Source organism: Bombus terrestris, chromosome 17 (assembly GCF_910591885.1).
Source record: "Bombus terrestris chromosome 17, iyBomTerr1.2, whole genome shotgun sequence".
NCBI classification, from domain to species: domain Eukaryota; kingdom Metazoa; phylum Arthropoda; class Insecta; order Hymenoptera; family Apidae; genus Bombus; species Bombus terrestris.
In genome coordinates this window covers 7,642,561-7,665,661 of record NC_063285.1, presented here as the reverse complement: position 1 = coordinate 7,665,661, position 23,101 = coordinate 7,642,561, and the positions used below count along the sequence as shown (strand labels likewise).

At 46.3% G+C, this 23,101-nt stretch overlaps 1 protein-coding gene across 1 annotated transcript in view; it reads left to right on the top strand.

Annotated features, from left to right (window-relative positions):
- The first annotated feature begins 8,021 nt into the window (after nucleotides 1–8,021).
- Nucleotides 8,022–23,101, top strand: part of LOC125386652 (dynein beta chain, ciliary-like) — a 30,490-nt gene continuing 15,410 nt past the window's right edge. Inside the window, exon 1 of the mRNA XM_048413658.1 lies at nucleotides 8,022–8,511. Within this exon, the coding sequence (XP_048269615.1) occupies nucleotides 8,201–8,511 (311 nt within the window). The 5' untranslated portion in view covers nucleotides 8,022–8,200. The remainder of the gene's footprint in view (nucleotides 8,512–23,101) is intronic.

Below are 23,101 nucleotides of genomic sequence, written 5' to 3'. Positions count from 1 at the left end.
CAGTCGTCCGTAGCGTTCAAATGTACTGGGACTTTTCGATAGAAAATCTAAACAGCGCGATCACGCTGCTTGGTACTCAAACGGTTAAAGAAATAACGATACGTCTAACCTGTACGCGTGTGTCTGATATCGACGATACCGCGTTCTGTAACTTGTTCCCCGTCGAATTAATCTTGAATAACAGATTTACGAGGGAGAGTAATGACTCAATGCGCAATGAAGAACAATTGACGAAGTTAAAACTCGAAAACAAAATATCGAAGAACAATCGATGAGAAAGTTTGGAATTGTCTTCGACGATTAAAACGAAATTTACTAATGCTTACTGCGGACGATTAAGCAATACGAAGCAACTGAAGCGAATGCCGCGACGCGATGTACGACTGAACGAATGCGACTGAATTATCGTACGACGATACGAATGATTAACGATACACTCGTCTGCGAACGCGTCTTGATGTCGCTCTCATTTGAAAGACCCGCATGAGACGGTTTACTAATTATTCGATCACTAAAATGATACTTACCTTCACGTATGCTGGGAAATATCGTTCAAAACTGAAGACTTCGCACAGGATTGTCCACTGATCGTTACGCCTGATGGAAATATTTCACCTGCAGGAGCGCTGGAACAGCGCTGAGAGATTGAAACTGTTCGTTACTCCACGATTAGCGATTCGAAGGCACGGGAGCTGATTGCCTCCTACGTGTTCATGATTGAACTACTCGAATCCGGGCCCCCTACGACCATAGGGGTTGGAGAAAACGCCCAACCATCGCACAAGGCACCCAGTACCTTGCTCCCTGGATTAGCTAAGCCTGCAGGGGTTGTCGCTCATCTCAGGTCGAACGGGGCACATTCTAAGCCCTCCCGTTTCACCAGGACGGTTCCGGAGCAGGTAGGACGCTGCTCATCCGCCGAAGGCCATTCGGTGGAGCCAATCACCTTAACACGGTCCTCTTGCCAGCATCTTGGTCATCAACCACTGCCACCACGGGTCCATTCCCATTAATTGGCTGGGCAGAGGGGTCGCTACTCCCTCCGGGCTGTAACTCGATCGCCCGTGGTACCAACCTTAGTCGTTGGTGGGAATATCGTATGGATGTACGGCCACGTCACTGCCGGCCGGCGACCTGCTAACCGTGCTCGGCAGTTCCAGATGGGACTCACGTAAGCGGGGGCCTCAAGGTACTTTCGTACCCGGGAACATATCCCGACGGTCCCACCCTTGGCATCAGGATCGTGGGTGCGCTACTACCCAAGGCCACGTAGAGAGAATGTAACTGTAATTAAACGCCTTACACTCACGGCGACCTTCCCTGCGGAGTACATAGGGACTCACGTAAGCGGGACGCTTGTCCCGACGGTCCCCCTGGCTGCGGGAACGTGGGTTTGCCAGCCCCCATAGGCTCCCAAAAGCGAGCCCTCCCTGCGGGAATTCGAACGAGACTGCCGATACCGTTGTTAGACTCGAGCGAGCCCAAGACGTAATACCTGCAAAAGACCTTTTTTTTTCTTTTTTTTTTTTTCACGTGGAGAAATCCTCATGGACACCCAGCTGCAAGCAGCATGGGTAGTGTCGGACTCTTACCGACTAAAACTCCACGGTGGTCTTCCAGACGGCTGTTCGAGGAGGGCTCAGGATCTCTTGCGAATACTACCAAGCGCTTCTCGTCGTCTATCTCCCTGCTGGGCGGAAGACTTTCTTGTTAGACAGAAGATCGGGGCCGCCAGGGGGGACCACGCCCCCTAGCGCCCCTTTCCTTGGGTCTTGTTACTTCCTCGATGACTCCTTGGGCGCGTTTACGGCGGGGGCACCGCCGCTCCGTGACGCGCGGAGACTCCTTGATGTCGCGCTCTGCTGGTATGCTGGGCTTTCTCTCTTTCTCTCTTCGCTCGCTCCTTCACGAGCATGACTTGCTCGCAAAAGGTGCGGACGGCTGTGTATTCCTGGGGCCCCCTGAGCATAGCTTCGATGAGCGTATCGGGGGCCAATCTCTCGCCGATCTCGAGTCGTAAGACACGTCGCGGTACCTCCCACGCCGGGCAAGTCTCCAGCGTGTGCTGCGCCGTATCCTCCTCCTCCCCACAGTGGTGACAGATGGACGTCACCTCTCGCCGGATCTTGAGCAGGTACTCGCCGAACACCCCGTGGCCGCTGAGCACCTGAGTCGTTCTGAATGTTAGCGGGACCCTGCCTTTGCCTCTCCACTTGTCCCAGTTGGGCAGGACGGCGCGGACGGCCCGATTAGGGCGTACTGCATCCTCTTCCAACAGCTGCGAGTGCCACCGCTCCCATGCTTCTAGTCTTGCTTCCTCCCGAACGTCCACGGTTGGTGCCGTCGGCGTGGCCCGTCGGTCCAAGGTCGCGGCCCTCCGATGTTCGTACACCCGACGAAGGGCAAGGACCTGTAGCTCGAATGGGGGGGGGGCGCGGCCAGCACGGTCGCTGTCGCGTAGGACACCGTCCTGTATCCCCTCGCTGCCCGGATGGCGATCGTCCTGTGGAGCCTTCTCACCAGAGTCAGGTTACGCCGGCTCGCCGCCAGATCTTCGGCCCATACAGGTGCTCCGTAAAGGACTCGTGACCGGATCAATCCTTCGTAGAGCCTGCGGACTCCCAATCCTGCCCCGCCGATGCTAGGTAATAGGCCGCATAAGGCGTTGGCTGCGGCCGTTACTTTCGGAGCTAAGTGCTCAAAGTGTGGCTTGAACGTCCACTTACTGTCGACGATCAGGCCCAAGTACTTCATCCGGTGTCCCACCGGGACCTCTTCTCCGTCGATGACGATAGTCGACAGCTCCGCAGGCGGTGTTCTTCTGCGTCGCTGGTCGTAGAACCACAGAGCTTCCGATTTCGCCGGCGACACGCTCAAGCCGAGTCTTCGAATGGCGTGTACCGCGCATGCCACGGCGGTCTCGGTCAGGCATGCGGCGTCGTTCCACCATCGTCCGCCGGCCAGCACCAGCGTGTCATCCGCGTAGCATATCATGCCAGCCCCCGGCGGCATGGGACTTCGGGGGACCGAATCGTAGGCAGTGATCCACAATATCGGTCCGAGTACCGAGCCTTGCGGCACGCCGCGCTCCACCGGTCTTCGCTCCTTCCCGCCGTTTCTGCCTGTGTAGGTGATCCACCTATCGTTCAGATAGGCCTGAATCACCTTGACGAGGTATGGCGGGCACTCGAAATATCGTAGCGCCTCCACGATCCTGCTCCAAGGAATGCTATTAAAAGCGTTGGAGATGTCCAAGGAGACGGCTACTGCTACCCCTTCTCGCACGACCATGTCCTCCGCCATGGATCTCAGCCTCTTCACCGCGTCCACGGTCGAGCGGCCTCGGCGAAATCCAAATTGGCTATCGTGCCATCCGGGAATCCGTCTCTCCATGTGTGCCTCCAGACGGGCGACTATGATCCTTTCGAAGAGTTTACCCACCTCGTCGAGAAGACATACCGGCCTGTATGCCGATGGCGCGTCCGGCGGTCGACCCTCCTTCCGTAGCAACACGAGCTTCGCCGTACGCCACGCCCGAGGATAGGCGCCCTCCTTCAGGCATCTGGAGAATAGGTGCCGCAGACGGGGAGCCAGGATGTCGATCGACTCCGTCCAGACTCGGCCCGGGATCCCGTCCGGACCCGGTGCCACGTCGCGGGATGCCATCTTCTTCGCGGCTTCGAGCAACTCTTCCTCCGTCACTCGAAGTTCCTCGTTCCAATCCGTCGGCGCCGTCCCGTCGATGATGGTAGGGGCTGGCGCGGACGTCTCGTTGTTGTCCCGCCGTGGGAACAAAGTCCCGATGACGTTGTCCAGTAACGCCGGATCCATGTTTTCGGTCAGCGGGGGGGCCGAAGGTCGCAGTTTCTTCGTCACGATGCGATAGGGCCTCCCCCACGGATCTGAATCGACCGATTCGATCAATCGATCCCAACACCGGGCCTTGGCTAGTTTGATCTCGCGTTGGAGAGCGCGTCTCGTCTGTCTGCATTCTTCAGTCTGCCGCCGCCGCCGACGCCGTTATCGCCACCATCGTCGGCGGCAACGAGAACTATGGCGGAAACGCTACCAGGGCAGAATCACCATCAGCAGTGACGAATGGCCGGGAGGAGGCCATGGAGTTGGCGGAGTAACTTCAACCGCCTGCTCCAATGTAACATAGGAAGAGCCAGACGGGCGCAGGACCTGCTTCTCCAGACTATACGGGAGAATCGGGTCGCACTCGCTGTGGTGGCTGAACCATACCGCGTCCCCGACGCCCCCAACTGGATCGGGGATCTGAACGAATCAACAGCCATAACATGGACGCCGGCGTTGTGTTCGCCCGGCGCCCCGCTGGATCGCGGTAACGGCTTCGTCGCCGTCGAGTGGAACAGAATCGCGATAGTGGGCATTTACGTCTCGCCCAACAGCGGAGTGGCCGCGTTCGGGGACTTCCCGGACGAAGTCGGTGGCTGCGTTCGTAAATGCCTGCCCCGCCGGGTGCTCGTCCTCGGTGACTTCAACGCGCGCTCGTCGCAATGGGGGGACACCAGGACGGGCTCCCGCGGCAGGATGCTGACAGACTGGGCCGCGACTCTCGGACTAGTCCTGGTGAACAGGGGCACAACTAGCACCTGCGTGGCGTGGAGGGGATCGTCCATCGTCGACGTTACTTGGGCTACCGCCGGGCTCTACCGAAAGATCCACGGATGGAGAGTGGCCGACAGAATGGAGACCTTATCGGACCACCTCTATATAATGATGGAAATGGAGAGGGAGGGAGCCGCACGCGATCGCGGTGCCTGACGACAACAAGAGGAGAACCGGTCCCGTCGACCACCACCACCCACACCTAGGTGGCGTTTGAAGGAGAGGGACAAGGACATGCTGCGGGCGGCGGTCACTGTCTCCGCCTGGAGCTGGGACGCACGGGGGGACAACATCTCAACTCCCCCCACCACCACCACCACACTGGGTAGCATCGACGAGGAGGCGGACGAGCTCCACGGATACATGAGAGCAGCATGCGACGCCGCTATGCCGCGCTCCGTCCCGGGAGACAGAAGCGAACGTTCCGTGTATTGGTGGACACCGTAAATAGCCGATATGCGGGCGGGTTGCATACAGGCCCGGAGAAGATTTCTAAGGGCACGTTGCCGCAGACGGACGCGCGACGAGGAGGAGATCTCTCGCTGCTACGAAGAATACAGAGAGACGAGACGCGCTCTCCAACGGGAGATCAAACTAGCCAAGGCCCAGTGTTGGGATCGATTGATCGAATCGGTCGATTCAGATCCGTGGGGGAGGCCCTATCGCATAGTGACGAAGAAACTGCGACCTTCGGCCCCCCCGCTGACCGAAAACATGGATCCGGCGTTACTGGACAACGTCATCGGGACTTTGTTCCCACGGCGGGACAACAACGAGACGTCCGCGCCAGCCCCTACCATCATCGACGGGACGGCGCCGACGGATTGGAACGAGGAACTTCGAGTGACGGAGGAAGAGTTGCTCGAAGCCGCGAAGAAGGTGGCATCCCGCGACGTGGCACCGGGTCCGGACGGGATCCCGGGCCGGGTCTAGACGGAGTCGATCGACATCCTGGCTCCCCGTCTGCGGCACCTGTTCTCCAGATGCCTGAAGGAGGGCGCCTATCCTCGGGCGTGGCGTACGGCGAAGCTCGTGTTGCTACGGAAGGAGGGTCGGCAACCGGACGCGCCATCGGCATACAGGCCGGTATGTCTTCTCGACGAGGTGGGTAAACTCTTCGAAAGGATCATAGTCGCCCGTCTGGAGGCACACATGGAGAGACGGATTCCCGGATGGCACGATAGCCAATTTGGATTTCGCCGAGGCCGCTCGACCGTGGACGCGGTGAAGAGGCTGAGATCCATGGCGGAGGACATGGTCGTGCGAGAAGGGGTAGCAGTAGATGTCTCCTTGGACATCTCCAACGCTTTTAATAGCATTCCTTGGAGCAGGATCGTGGAGGCGCTGCGATATTTCGAGTCCCCGCCATACCTCGTCAAGGTGATTCAGGCCTATCTGAACGATAGGTGGATCACCTACACAGGCAGAAACGGCGGGAAGGAGCGAAGACCGGTGGAGCGCGGCGTGCCGCAAGGCTCGGTACTCGGACCGATATTGTGGATCACTGCCTACGATTTGGTCCTCCGAAGTCCCATGCCGCCGGGGGCTGGCATGATATGCTACGCGGATGACACGCTGGTGCTGGCCGGCGGACGATGGTGGAACGACGCCGCATGACTGACCGAGACCGCCGTGGCATGCACGGTACACGCCATTCGAAGACTCGGCTTGAGCGTGTCGCCGGCGAAATCGGAAGCTCTGTGGTTCTACGACTAGCGACGCAGAAGAACACCGCCTGCGGAGCTGTCGACTATCGTCATCGACGGAGAAGAGGTCCCTGTGGGACACCGAATGAAGTACTTGGGCCTGATCGTCGACAGTAAGTGGACGTTCAAGCCACACTTTGAGCACTTAGCCCCGAAAGTAACGGCCGCAGCCAACGCCTTATGCGGCCTATTACCTAACATCGGCGGGGCAGGATTGGGAGTCCGCAGGCTCTACGAAGGAGTGATCCGGTCACGAGTCCTTTACGGAGCACCTGTATGGGCCGAAGATCTGGCGGAGAGCCGGCGTAACCTGACTCTGGTGAGAAGGCTCCACAGGACGATCGCCATCCGGGCAGCGAGGGGATACAGGACGGTGTCCTACGCGACAGCGACCGTGCTGGCCGCGTCCCCCCCATTCGAGCTACAGGCCCTTGCCCTTCGTCGGGTGTACGAACATCGGAGGGCCGCGGCCTTGGACCGACGGGCCACGCCGACGGCACCAACCGTGGATGTTCGGGAGGAAGCAAGACTAGAAGCATGGGAGCGGTGGCACTCGCAGCTGTTGGAAAAGGATGCAGTACGCCCTCATCGGGCCGTCCGCACCGTCCTGCCCAACTGGGACAAGTGGAGAGACAAAGGCGGGGTCCCGCTAACATTCAGAACGACTCAGGTGCTCACCGGCCACGGGGTGTTCGGCGAGTACCTGCTCAAGATCCGGCGAGAGGTGACGTCCATCTGTCACCACTGTGGGAAGGAGGAGGACACGGCGCAGCACACGCTTGAGGCTTGCCCGGCGTGGGAGGTACCGCGACGTGTCTTACGACTCGACATCGGCGAGAGATTGGGCCCCGATACGCTCATCGAAGCTATGCTCAGGGGGCCCCAGGAGTACACAGCCGTCCGCACCTTTTGCGAGCAAGTCATGCTCGTGAAGGAGCGAGCGGAGAGAGAAAGAGAGAAAGCCCAGCATACCAGCAGAGCGCAACATCAAGGAGTCTCCGCGCGTCACGGAGCGGCGGTGCCCCCGCCGTAAACGCGCCCAAGGAGTCATCGAGGAAGTAACAAGACCCAAGGAAAGGGGCGCTAGAGTGCGTGGTCCCCCCTGGCGGCCCCGATTTTCTGTCTAACAAGGAAGTCTTCCGCCCAGCAGGGAGATAGACGACGAGAAGCGCTTGGTAGTATTCGCAAGAGATCCTGAGCTCTCCTCGAACAGCCGTCTGGAAGACCACCGTGGAGTTTTAGTCGGTAAGAGTCCGACACTACCCATGCTGCTTGCAGCTGGGTGTCCATGAGGATTTCTCCACGTGAAAAAAAAAAAAAAAAAAAAAGGATAGGTGTTAATATGATTCTTTTATTTACTGCATTATCAATTGTATGGAATATCTACATACTATAATACTATACTATACTATAATATACTATAATACTATAATATACTATAATACTATAATATACTATAATACTATAATATACTATAATACTGTAATATACTATAATACTATAATAGTATAATATACTATAATACTATAATAATAGTATAATACTACATACTATTTTACTCTACTGTATTAGATGTGATAATTATAATTGGAATAAATTCCATGATTAGTTCCTTATAATCGAGTTCAATAATACAAACCAAACGGTTAATTACTTCTAACAGGAAAAGAAAAAAGGACGTTAAGATAGCGATAAATAGCGTAGTATATTGATTAGAAAAATTTTGCACAGAAGTGGAAAGTTTACCAAAAAAAATCTTCCTTGGGTAAATTAAATCATATGAGGGCAGCTTGCAACGCTATGTATCGCATTTTTATTGCAACTAACGTCACATTGAATAATTCTATTCGTTTCAGATTTTTATGGAAGCAAAGGAAATATCACAATCAGAACTTGACTTCCTACTACGATTTCCGTATATTCCGGAGTTAACAAGCCCCGTAGACTTTTTAACAGATGTCGGTTGGGGAGGGATTAAATATTTGAGCCAAATGGAGGACTTTCAAAATTTAGAAAAAGACATAGAAGGTGCTGCGAAACGGTGGAAGAAGTTCGTAGAATCAGATACGCCGGAACGAGAAAGTTTCCCACAAGATTGGAAAAATAAAACTGCTCTGCAAAGATTATGCATCATGAGGTGTCTTAGACTGGATCGTATGACATACGCGATTAGGTATGTTCCTGTTATATTAACACATTTGATACTTCACGTTACATTACATATTCTAGGCATTCATTTTCTCAATTATATCTTACTTGAATCATGTTATGCCTATAGAATTTCTGAGACGTTGTTTTTTAGTCTAATGTTCTTTTTATTGAGCCATTACAAAGTATCATTATCAAACACATTCTTCGAACAGAGGCTAATGAGTGCATCATCTACTATTTATGAACAACAACAATCATCATAACCTGTTTTGGCCGTAATGACGGTTTCAGCATTTGTTTAAGATTTTCATTAGCATCCAACCATTGTCCAGATCATGTACGATTATCGTCTTCTAAAATAGCCCCTTGACTGCGAAGGTGTATATCGTAGATTACCAACCAATCTCCAGAAAATGGAAAAAAGATAAATTAATAGCCATCACAAAAAATAAATAAAGACAGCTTCTCATCCTCAAACCTGCGACATATAAGTATCCTAGCGAACATAACCAAAAAATATTCGAAATGGTCATAAATAACACCCTAGTCAAAAATAACGTAATACCAAAAAATCAATTCGGCTTCCTTAACAATTAATTTTTAATAATCTATATTCTAAGCATCAAGAAGTTGCAATGTCTTAGTATTACCATTAGCATACATTATATCATTTTCATTTTGGCACACACATGTTTCTTTAAATATTCTATGTCTTTGACGATCAAAGACAAATAAAAATATTATTTATTTCAGCCAACGCTCATACCGCGCTGAGTGCACTCGTTCTCGTCAGTTGACCGTAATCCTCCGAGCAGCTCGGACCTCTCGGGCCTAAGGGATAAACAGGCGTAGGCCCAAACACTGAGCGCGGCAAGCTATACAGTGCACAGTAGACAGTGAGAGAGCAAAAAAAAAAAAAAAAGAAAAACAAAAAGAGTGCTAAACAGTGAAAAAATAGTGATAACATCAACCACTCTACAAACAATATAAAAATAGAAGAAGAAAGGAATGAAATCGAAACCAAGGAGGCGGAATCCGCCATAAGCTCGTCAAAAAAAAAGGAATCAAAAGAAAAATAGAATAACAACAAATAATTAAAGATAGCAGCATAAGAACTGCTACACAAAAGACGCGGAAACTCAATCTGCCCCCAAACCTGGTAATCAGGAACAAAATAAACACAAAACAAGAAAATTTAAAAGGAGAAGAAAGCGACTCACAAGAAGAGCGCGACGATAAAAACGAAAATATGAAACAAAGAAGAAGCCCACAACCTCAACCAATGACTATCACACTAAAAAACAGATTCGATGCCCTCCAAGCCCAAGACCCCTGCACACCGCAACCGCATGAAAACATTATCGGTAACATTAAAAAAAAAAAACAACGTATTAAGGGAAAAGGCAACCAGACAGCCCACTCCCCCGGTCACGTCGCCAATAACCACAAGCAAAAGCTATACCGCCCGGGCAAGCACCCCCCCCCCCCCACCGCTCCGCCAAAAAAAACAACAACACCACATCCTTCAACATTACTGAAAAACCAAACTCATAAGGGCCTGCCACCCAGCCACCCCGCTGAAGAACAGGCAGACCCCCCCACATCGGCAAAAGGGGCCAGGCCACCCCCCATCAACATTACAAGACCCAAAAGACACAATAGCACTCGTGGAAACTTCTCTCAAAATCAAGAATTTCCATACCAAAAGAATCCACTCAGGTAAGCACGTGCTTTATCTTCAAAACATAAATGACTACGCGAATGCAAAAAAAATACTGACCGCAGCCAACACGGCCTACTTCACATATACCCCAAAATCTCAAAAACCCCACACGTACCTACTAAAAGGGTTAGGAAACAGCTACACAGAAGCGGAAATACTAGAAGACCTAAAAGCCCTGAAAATAGAAGAAGTTAACTTCACCAAAGTGACTCGATTCACAACAAGAAAATCAAGGGAGAACAACACATTGCTCGCAATCTACATAATCCAAGTCTCCCCCGATAGCAACATTGGGAACCTACTAAAAATAAACAGACTTAACTATCTGAAAATAGCCTGGGAAAAAATTAAAAAAAACGATATCACGCAGTGCTACAAATGCCAGCGAATAGGCCACACAGCACAAAACTGTAACCTAAACTATCGCTGTGTAAAATGCACTGAACCGCACGGGCCAGGCGAGTGCAAAATAAAAAAAGAAGCAGCAGTAAGCAAAGAAAAAATCTACTGCGTAAACTGCAAAAACTACGGACATCCTGCATCATACGAAGGATGTCCAAAACTCGTCGAATTACGGAAAAAGATTAATGAAAAAATCACCAAAGCAAAAACAACAAAAATTGAAAGAATCGCCAAAATAAGCCGTAAGTACGTCCCCGAGCTAAAGTTCGCGGACATAGTAAAACAAAGAACAAGTATAAACGAGACAAGCCCGCAAGTAACAAACATAGCGGCACAAGTCAAACAAAACCCTAACCCAACAATAGACTCACCCCAAATAAGCATAATAAATGTCATTGAAGACTTCAAAAAAAGCATTCTAAAAGCTCTAAGCGACCAACAAACACAACTAAACGAAATCAGAAAAGCATTAAATACGCATGAAGAAAGAATCGACTCCATCTTCAACATCATCGAAAATATAGACGAAGATTAGAAAAAACCCACCCGTCCACCAATTACAGCAAAAAACAAATCAGAGAAAAGTTAAACATCTGAAAATCATCTCAATAAACGCCAACTCACTAATCTCAAACCAAAAGAGATACAGCATGCTAACCCTAATTAAGAAAGAAACCCCCGACGTAGTACTTATCTCAGAAACCAAACTGAACTATAGACACAAAGTGCACTACAAAAACTATTCTATAATAAGACACGACAGACCAAACGCTACCCAAGGAGGAGGAACGGCAATCCTCATAAAACTAACAAGAAACCACTTCGCGCAACCTGCAAAGATAAAGGAAAATAGTGTAATCTTCGGTTGCTTATTTCCAAACGATTCATATTACAAAAATACACTGACGACAGGTTACATCCCCCCGAAGCATTTTTATACCTAGACGAAAGAAACTACCTCCAAGACCAAAATAATATCCCAATAATCTACCATATAAAAAGAAAAATAGGGATTAAAACAATACTCAACGAGGCAAACTCAAATGTGCAAACTGTAGACACTAGGTGGAGATACAACATGGCCCTTCCCCAAAAAGACGCAGAAGACAATCACAGAAAATGCATAAAAAAATATTGGTGGATGCCAAAACCATAATAAAAATAACAAGAAAAAGAACCACAAAATAACAACACTCAAATCTCCCTCCGTGTAAAATAGTGCAGATATTGTAATCATGTAAATATTGTAAATATTGTAGATATTGTAAATAATTCTACAGGACACCCCTCCGTTCCCCTCCCTGTCCACCCTCCCGCGGCCCTCGCAAAATCCCGCAGCTCCGCCGAAACCAAATGTAGACTACTGAATTGTCCGGTTTTTGCGACCAGGTTTTCAGGACAGAGATAGGAACAAAAAAACAACATCATATATAAGCACCGCTCTACAACGACATAAATTTAAGTTACAAATTGTAAACCTACAAAAATGTAATCCCGACACATAAAGTGTTGCATGTCGTACCGTCATGTATCGGTACTTTTAATTGATCCATCCCACAACCGAAATTCATTGTTTATTATGAAAAACACACACATGTAATGTAACTATTGGCCAATAAACGTTATAAAGAAAAGCACTGGTTCTCGTCCTATCACGAAAGTTAAGATGGAGAAAGTATTTAAATGGGTGACCGCTTGGGAACTCCGCGTGCTTAATGTTTGATTTGATTATGATTCCGGTGCCGCCGTGGGCCTTTCCGCTGGGGTGTTGGGTATGGTAGAACTTGTATCCGTTTATGTTCAGATAGTTTTTGTCGGTGAAGTGGGTTTCAGATATGAACATTATGTCGATTAGCTGGTGTTTTAGGAAGAGTTCTAGTTCAAGTTTGCGTTGCGCTAGACCGTTGGCATTCCACAGAGCTATGCGTCTTGGTTTTATTTTGTGTCGGGGCGTATTAATTTATCCATGATGAGTGTTAATAGCGATAGCAAATTGTTTATTTGCTCTGATTGTTTCTCTATTAGCTTTTCAAGCCTAGAGACGTTGTCTGTATTGGGTGAGGTGGGGGCACTATTTTGGGGAGGATCACTGTGGCTATTTGGTGTATTTCGAGTGCCTTGTACCGCTTGGGCATAGGAGGTTGAGGGAGTGGTGAGTTTGGTAGGGCTGGGTGTTTGATTGGTTGGGGGGATTGGGGTAAAGGTGAATTTCGGCGAGCTGGGTGTTTGGTAGTTTACCTCTTTTGTTCTAAGTTTGGGGTACTTGTTTGAGTACAGAGTTTTGTAGGCTGAGCAGCCTTTGTAGTTGGCAGGATGGTCACCTTGACAGTGGATGCACTTCGCTGGGGTTTCCGGTGATTTCCTGCATTGGTCGGTGGGGTGTGTCCCTGCACATTTGACGCAGCGGAAGGTATGGTTGCAGTATTTCTGCGTGTGCCCGTATCTTTGGCACCTTTTGCATTGCACTATCTCCTTTTTGATTTGCGGTGGTTCGAATTTTACGATGGCGTTCATTAGGCGACTGGTGTTGTAGATTTCCTTGTTGTTGGGTTTCTGTTTTAAGTCGATAAAGAATAGGGATAACGGGTCTTTCGTGACTCTATGCCTTATGTTGCTGACATTGATGACTTCGTGGCCGAGTTTAGATAGTTCGGTTTTTAGTTCGTCGATGTCTGCGGAGTGGTGGATGTTTCGATGTAGCACCACCCGAAAAGGTCTTTCTTCTTTGAGTTGGTAGGTGTGGAAATTGGCGTTCAGGGCCCTAAGTGTCTTGGTGAGCTTCCTGTAGGCTTCTGGATTCGTCGGCAGGATTTTTACTTGGTTGTTGGTTATCTTCAGGTTGTAGTCCTCCTTGGAGATATCTCTCTCTAAGGACTTGGTCATTGTCTGGATGTCGATGACATCATTAATAAATATTGGTGGGGGAGGGGGGCTTCTCTGTGCGTAGTGCTTAGGTGGCGGGCCTGCGATTTCCATGGCGTCGTTTGTGGATTCCAAAATTGCGAACCTGTTGTGGGTGTTAATTTGCGTTGATGGCTGTTCGTTCGAGTTTGTGTCTGATGGTTCGGTTTTGCGTTTTTTCGCCTTATTGGCGTCGTTGGCACCGTGGGATCTGCTGAACTTCTGCCACGGGGGGAGTAGCGCGGGGTAGTGATGGGTTTGCACAGGCGAGCCTGGTGGTGATTGCTGGGCCATCATCGAGCTACCTATTTCAATATGAATAACTAGTCGTGAGGCTATGAGGCAAAATTCGGGTTGGGGTTAGGTTTTTATTTACTTGCTCTAATTTTACAATTTGTCCAGTAGGACATTTGGTAAAATGTTTTAACTTGTTTGATAAAAAAAATAAAAATAAAATAAAAATACATAGCATGTGGATGGTTACCTTCATCGGGATTCCATCTTCGTGTATGTTACGTTACATACTTTATGTTGCTTCCTTTGTCAGGTCTTCTGGGTGTTTCCTTTTTAGTCTTCCTTCGGTATCTATTGCGTTAATGGCCTCCACGGCCAGTCGGTTGCTATTCTTAGTCTGTGAGTTCGCTGCTGAGTGCCGAAACGTGCAGACGTGTCTCTAGTGCCCAGTGAAGTTCGAAAGTAACACGTGTCACCCAACCGTCGAAAGTGAAAACAACGTGCTCCTATCCTCACAAGTGTTTCCTATCCGCCAGAGAGAAGAAAAGCCTACGCACCTAACCCCAACCCGAATCTTGCCTCATAGCCTCACGACTAGTTATTCATATTGAAATAGCTAGCTCGATGATGGCCCAGCAATCACGACCAGGCTCGCCTGTGCAAATCCATCACTACCCCGCGCTACTTCCCCCGTGGCAGAAGTTCAGCAGATCCCACGGTGCCAACGACGCCAATAAGGCGAAAAAACGCAAAACCGAACCATCAGACACAAACTCGAACGAACAGCCATCAACGCAAATTAACACCCACAACAGGTTCGCAATTTTGGAATCCACAAACGACGCCATGGAAATCGCAGGCCCGCCACCTAACCACCACGCACAGAGAAGCCCCCCTCCCCCACCAATATTTATTAATGATGTCATCGACATCCAGACAATGACCAAGACCTTAGAGAGAGATATCTCCAAGGAGGACTACAACCTGAAGATAACCAACAACCAAGTAAAAATCCTGCCGACGAATCCAGAAGCCTACAGGAAGCTCACCAAGACACTTAGGGCCCTGAACGCCAATTTCCACACCTACCAACTCAAAGAAGAAAGACCTTTTCGGGTGGTGCTACATCGAAACATCCACCACTCCGCAGACATCGACGAACTAAAAACCGAACTATCTAAACTCGGCCACGAAGTCATCAATGTCAGCAACATAAGGCATAGAGTCACGAAAGACCCGTTATCCCTATTCTTTATCGACTTAAAACAGAAACCCAACAACAAGGAAATCTACAGCACCAGTCGCCTAATGAACGCCATCGTAAAATTCGAACCACCGCAAATCAAAAAGGAGATAGTGCAAAGCAAAAGGTGCCAAAGATACGGGCACACGCAGAAATACTGCAACCATACCTTCCGCTGCGTCAAATGTGCAGGAACACACCCCACCGACCAATGCAGGAAATCACCGGAAACCCCAGCGAAGTGCATCCACTGTCAAGGTGACCATCCTGCCAACTACAAAGGCTGCTCAGCCTACAAAACTCTGTACTCAAACAAGTACCCCAAACTTAGAACAAAAGAGGTAAACTACCAAACACCCAGCTCGCCGAAATTCACCTTTACCCCAATCCCCCCAACCAATCAAACACCCAGCCCTACCAAACTCACCACTCCCTCAACCTCCTATGCCCAAGCGGTACAAGGCACTCGAAATACACCAAATAGCCACAGGGATCCTCCCAAAATAGTGCCCCCACCTCACCTAATACAGACAACGTCTCTAGGCTTGAAAAACTAATAGAGAAACAATCAGAGCAAATAAACAATTTGCTATCGCTATTAACACTCATCATGGATAAATTAATACTCCCCGACACAGAATAAAACCAAGACGCATAGCTCTGTGGAATGCCAACGGTCTAGCGCAACGCAAACTTGAACTAGAACTCTTCCTAAAACACCAGCTAATCGACATAATGCTCATATCTGAAACCCACTTCACCGACAAAAACTACCTGAACATAAACGGATACAAGTTCTACCATACTCAACACCCCAGCGGAAAGGCCCACGGCGGCACCGGAATCATAATCAAATCAAACATTAAGCACTACGAACTTCCACCATTCCAGAAAGACTACCTCCAAGCAACAAACGTAGCAATAGAAGACTGTCATGGTACAATCACCACTTCAGCTATATACTGCCCTCCCAGACACTCCATCGCCAAAGAAGACTTCGACAACTTCCTGGACACCCTGGGCAATAGATTCATAGCCGGAGGAGACTACAACGCTAAACACATCCAATGGGGCAGCAGACTGGTTACAGTAAGAGGCAAAAACCTCCTCAACAGCATAATAACCAACAACCTCAACTACCTTACCACATACGAACCCACACACTGGCCCACCGACAGAAACAAAATACCCGATCTCCTTGATTCCCTCATAACTAAAAATATTTCGTCAAGACACGTCCAAATCAATTTCTCGGCTGATCTCTCCTCTGATCATTCTCCCGCGATAGCAACAGTCAGTCCAACTAACATCGAGAATATACCTAATGGCTCCATTCATAACCAACACACCAACTGGCAGCTCTTTAGAGAAGTCTTTACACACACAACTTCAGCCTCAACTTCACTAAAAACCAATGAAGAAATCGAAGCAGCCACGGAATACTTAAACACGAGCATAATAAACGCTATCCGCCTCTCCACACCGTCAAAAACGTCCATCAGCAAACACGAAGCAAGTAACTCCAACACTGAAATACTCCAACGCTTCCAATCGAAAACGCTAAGATCCCTATTAAATGCACCCTGGTATGTTACCAACGAAACAATCCACCGTGACCTCAAGATACCTACAGTCAAAGATGAAATACACAAGTCCAGAAGCAGATATAACACAAGAGTCAACAACCACCACAACCCACTAGTCACCCAACTACTGGACACGACGGACCAGATCCGCAGACTAAAAAGAAAATACCCACTAGATTAAATCCTTAGTTCTACTAGAATCAACAATATAAAGCTATTATAATCCATGTCATTGTATCACGCCAAATTAAGTTACTGAAAATTCTCAACGAGAATTGATTGAAAATATTCTAATAAATAAAAAAAAAAAAATTCTTAGTCTGTACCTTCCCGCATACTTTTTTATTTCTTCTTGGACCGTTGGTATTCCCAGGTCTTTCCGAATTTCGTCGTTTCTCACATACCACGGGTCATTTGTTATTGTTCTAAGGATTTTTGCTTGTTCCGTTTCTATTTTACTTATGTGGCTCTTGGCTGCTGTCCCCATAATGGTATTCCGTACGTCCAGATTGGTTTTAGTATTGTTTTGTATATTCTGACTTTATTTTCCAGGCTTAGCCTGGATTTTCGGTTTATTAGCCATTGCATTTGTCTCCTTATTGTCTGTATTTTGTTTATTATTGCTTTGATATGCTGTTTCCATGTGAGTTGTGTATCTATGTGGAGTCCTAAGTATTTGACCTTTCCTGTTTGTGTTATGTGCGTACCGTTCAGTAGTATACTTGCTGACTTCTGCTTACGCAGTGTAAATGTTATGCGATTGCATTTATTGGGGTTAGCTTTAATTTGTTTATCTTGTAGCCATTTTTCTATTTTTGTGGTGTGTTCCTGTAGTAGTGTGACTGCTGTTTCCGGGTTTGTGTGCCTGACTATTATTGCTGTATCGTCCGCGAATGTAAATACTTTACTGTTGGGAGTTGTAGGTATGTTGGCCGTGTATAGCGTGTAGAAAATGGGTCCTAAGACGCTTCCTTGCGGATCCCCTGCCTTGATTGGTTTAACTTCAGAGTACGCGTCTTTTATATTTACCGTGAATGTTCTGTTACTTAGATATGATTTTATTATCTGATAAATTTTTTCCGGGAATTGTTGTCTGATTGTGTGTAGTAGGCTTTCGCGGTTTATTTTATCGAAAGCTTTCTCTATGTCCATAAAGAGAGCTGTGCAGTATTGTTTATTTTCAAATGCCAGTATTATCTCGTTAATGAGCCTGTGCATTTGCTCTATTGTTGAATGTTTGCTTCTGAATCCAAATTGACGATCCGGTATTAGTTTTTCTTTCTCTATTAATATTTTTATGCGGGCGTAGATTATTTTTACTAGTATTTTGGAAAATACGGGAAGCAGTGATATAAGTCGGTAGGATGCTGCTTGGTGTGGGTCTTTGCCTGGTTTCTGCAGCATGCTAATGCGTGGTTGTTTCCATAGTTTAGAAAAATATTGTGTTCTCAGTATTGCATTGAATATTATTGTAACTAGCCGTATCACTTTTGGAGGAAGGTTTTTCAGAATTATGCCGTTGATTAGATCAATTCCTGGTGCCTTTTTTTTTTTTGTTTTTTCGATTATGATTCTGATTTCTTGTGCCGTTGTTTTAGGTATGGTGTATTGATTATCCGTTGTGGAATTAGTGGATCGTGTTTCATCGTCATTAAATCGATTGAGATTGCTGATGTTGCTATTATGTGGTGTAAATGTGCTGCGTAGGTGATTGGCGAACTCTTCAGCTTGTTCTTCATTGCTTCTTGCCCACGTATTGTCTCCTTTCCTGATTGCTGGGACTTGTTTTATTGGCTTCTTTATTCTTTTCGTGGTTCTCCATAAGGAGTATTTGGTATTTTCATTCGCTGATAGTGATTCTATGAATTTCGTGAATTCGATGTTGTGATGTTCTCTTATTTTGATTTTTAATTCTTTTGTAAGTTTGTTTAGGATTTTCTTATTTTCGCGTGTTCTCTGTCTTTGCCACGTAGCTTTGGCTTTTCTTTTTTCCCTGATTTTGTCGAGGATGAGCTGTGGAATTATTTTTGACCGCCTGCTTTTTATTTCGTGGGTGGTGGCTGTCCATGCTGCTTCCTGTATTATTTCCGTCATATTTACTATTGCCTGTTCAATATGTTCGGGTGTTTTCAGTGGGATGTTACAGTTGATTTTGTTTTCAATTAGCTCTTTAATAGTTTGCCAGTTGGTAGTTTTATTGCAGAGCGATTCTGTCTCGTTATACAGTATCGGTTTGCTTGTGTATTCTATTATGATAGGTGAATGATCAGAGTTGAGTTCGAGGCTGGTTGTTATTTTTAATTTGGTAGTGTTTATACCTTTTATAACTGCGAAGTCTAGCAGGTCAGGTAATTTGTCGAGGTCTGTCGGCCAGTAAGTTGGTTTGCCTGCAGAGAGAACGTTGAGGTTGCTATTTCTAATATATCGTTCAAGGGTTCTACCTCTCGGAGTGTTGATTCTGGAACCCCATAGTGTGTGTTTTGCGTTGAAGTCTCCTGCTGCTATAAATTTGTCTCCTAAGGTTTGGAAATACTCCTCCCATTTTTTGGGTGTCATTTTGTGTCTCGGGGGTACATATACTGCTGAAATCTACAAGTAATTGTCGTTGGTTTGTATCGTGACGGTGGTTGCTTGTATGTGTTCTTGGTTTGTTTGGCTGTGTAGGTGATGCTTGATGTCATTTTTTATTATTACTGCTGTTCCTCCGTGGGCTTTACCTAGGGGTGTTTGGTGTCGTAAATGGTGTAATACAGTATTTTTATGTAGCTTTTTGGAGTGAAATGTGTTTTTGAGACAAGTAGTATATCGATGTTATTTTTATCTAGAAATGCTTTAGTTTCTGGGGCTCTCTGCTGCAATCCATTGGAATTCCAGGCTGCTACTTTTAATATGTCCATCCCTATTTTTCACTTAGCAAGTTTGTGAGTAGTTGTAACATGACCGTTGTTTGTTGTACTTGTTGCCTAAGTGTTGCATTTAATTCACTTACCATTTTTCCTAACATCTCTGTACTTTTAATGGATTGTTTGAGCACATTTCTTTGATTTCTGTAGCGTCTTCGATGTTGTTGTTTTGATTCTGGTTATTTATGAGTGTTGGTTGGCTAATATTTTGGGTTACTTGCGCGTAGCTTCGGTTCCCTTGGGGGTTAATGCTTCTGATTGTGGCGTTAGGTTCGTATTGTGCTGTCAATGCAGTGTCGTTAACCGTTATACTTTGTCGTGGTTGGTGGTTGTTGAATGATTTATTGCGAAGTGGTGGAAACAGTTTACGTCGTAATTGTTTTCTGACTTCACATCCTTTATAGCTGGCTGGGTGGTTTCCGTTACAGTTGTAGCATTTAACTTCTTCTATTTTTCCAGAATATGGGCAGTGTATTGTTAAGTGGTTTTTTGCGCACTTGACGCAAGCTGGGCTTCTGTTGCAATAATTTTTAGTGTGTCCGTATTGTTGACACCGCATGCATTGAGGTATATCTTTTTTGTGTCGTGGTGGTTCCACTGTTACTATTGTATTTAGTATTTGTTTAATATCATATATTTCTTTGTTGTTGTTTCTGGGTTCCAGTTCTATTAAGAATAGTGGTAATGGTTGCTTTGTGTCGAATCTTGTTATATTGTTTATTGTTCTTGTTTGATGACCAATTTTAGCTAACTCATCGCTTAGTTTATGTATGTTGGTTTTAGGATGCAATCCTCTTATGACAATTTTATAGCTCCTTTCAGTTTTAAGCTGATACGTGTGGTAGATAGCATTTTTCTCTTTTAATGCTTTTATAACTTTCGTAAATGTTTCTGGTGTGTTTGTTTGTATTTTTACTTGTTCCAATTTTGTTTGCTTTATTGTGTAGTTGTTTTTCTCATCTAGATTATTTAGTAGATCGATGAGCGGGTCTATTATTTGGGCCTCAACAAAGATTGGTGGTGGTTTTGTAATATGATTTGTTTGGATAGTGGTTTTATTTACGGGGTCAGCGTCTGTTTCTTCCGTTAGTGAGTTAAAGGAGTTGCTTAATGGTAATTCTTGCAGCCATCGCTGCTTTTCTGTAGCTGGGTTTCCTACGGCACTTATGCCTGGAGTTGTTTTGCGTTTTTTGCTAGCCTTCGCTAGCTTCCAGCTTTCGTCCTGATAGTATCTTTCATAACCTAGATTGCGCTCTTCCTGTCCCCGCTGCTCTTTTGTTTCTTCTGTATCCATGTTAATTTGTTTGTTTTTTATATAATATGTTTCTCCCTTTGTTGCTATGTTTATTGTTGGTATCTGCATTGCTCTTCTGTTTCCTCCTCACTATCACTTTGCAGCACCATTACTTTGAAGCACTTTTTCTCTATTCACTTATACCTGGAGAGCACGACCGTCTAAACACGTCCTCCTCGGCTGCCCGAGCGGAAGTGAAGAGAAAAGTTTTCAACGTTTTCCTGTCGATGTCGAATAGCAGCGTCTCTTTGCCACGGCATAGCCTCCGGGAACATTAGGGAAAAAACAAATATCGAGCAACAAAAGGCGGGGGTACCGAAGCCCTCTGCCCACGCAGGTGTCCCCCTGTGTGTCTGCGTCGGCTTACGACAACGAATGCCAATGTTTCAGCCGAAAACACGATTTAGGGTGGAATAATCCGTCCGGTAAAAGTCCACGTTCCTCTCTGTTCATCTCTTTATTTCACTGTATTTCTTTTTCGCTTTTTCTCCTTCTCAACTTCTCGTTGTTTGATTTTCTTCGTGTTCGCCTCTCCTTCTGAACGAAGAGTCACCGTGTTGCCACGTGCACAGCGTGCGAACCGCGTGCGCGAGATCGAATTTAATTTAAAACACTCCCGCCAGTTTATAAATAGAGCAACGGGTTCGTTATGAAATCGAGTTATCAAAAAGGCAGCACGCGACGATGATTTACCGCCACGAATTTCGTCGACCGAGACCCGGATAATGAGGGATGGGGGCGAGTCGGTAAACTATAGCGATTGATGGGGTGGTACGCTCGCCTCGGCACCCCCCTACATTATTTTCGTTCGTGTTTTTGGCCGATTAAAAAACCGGAAGGGTGTCTGGCGGATCGCGATCAGAGTATGTGATTGAATTGTCAAAGGTTGATGATCGATTTTGCTCCTTAAACGTTGAATATCTTTTTAGCTTTTATAATTCATTTACTAGAATCGTAGTTAGTGGTAATAATAGAGAAACGAAACATTCGCGAACGTTTAAGTCATCATTTACATTGTCAATTTGTTGGACATAATATCTTCATTTAGAAATCCTCTGTCTTTCCCGTGTCATTTTATTCATTTTTATTAAGAATAAATTATAGCATGATAAATATAATGTAATTCTCTTTCACAATAATATGAAATATGTAAAATGTTCCATTTCTGTTAAAAGTAAATTAAGTTATTTTTATATTTTCCAAGTCGTTTCATTTCTGTAAGAACGTAAATTGCATCATATTTGTATTTGCAAGCATCGAATTTATTCTGTCTTTATTAACCTTTTTAATCTTTAATTTCGTAATTGCAGAAGTTTCTGAGATTAAGAGATGAACGTATACGTAACGAGCAAAAACATGTTGTAAACTCGTACAACGTGTGATAGGAATTTTGCAAATTGCGAAAACCGAATATAAATATGGAAATGTAATAGTAATCGAATTTACATATATACAGTTTTCCAATGCAACGATTTTTTTTATCAAGACCTATATATTTCATTTCCATAGTGTAAAACTTTTTTAATCGTACAAAGGTATTACACGATTTTACTCGAACCTAACTAATCGGTCAGGAAATGTTATAAGAAATACAACGGGTACTTATTATCGCTGTAGTATCTTTCATCTTCAAATCTTTCGACTTTCCATGAAAACGATTGCATAATAATCCTATCCTTGTCCATTCAATGGACAAAATTTTCAAAAGAAAGAACGCCATTATTCGCTCATCATACACAGCCTAAGGCGACGCGACAACGGAAGTCCAAGCAGACATTAGACAGCGGAAATAACCCCCTGCCGGTATTTACCCAAAAATGCCAGGCCATGTCAAACATTCACTTCTGCTCGAGCAGCCGAGAAGGACGGACGTGTCTAGACGGTCGTCCTCTCCAGGTATAAGTGAATAGGGAAAAAGCGCTTCAAAGTAATAGTGAGAAGCAAATAGCAAAGTAAATAGCAAAATGATAATGAGGAGGAAACAGAAGAGCAATGCAGATACCAACAATAAACATAGCAACGAAGGGAGAAACATATTATATAAAAAACAAACAAATTAACATGGAGACAGAAGAAACAAAAGAACAGCGGGGACAGGAAGAGAGCAATCCAGATTATGAAAGATACTATCAGGACGAAAGCTGGAAGCTAGCGAAGGCTAGCAAAAAACGCAAAACAACTACAGACATAAGTGCCATAGGAAACCCAGCTACAGAAAAGCAGCGATGGCTGCAAGAATTACCATTAAGCAACTCCTTCAGCTCACTAACGGAAGAAACAGACGCTGACCCCGTAAATAAAACCACTATCCAAACAAATCATATTA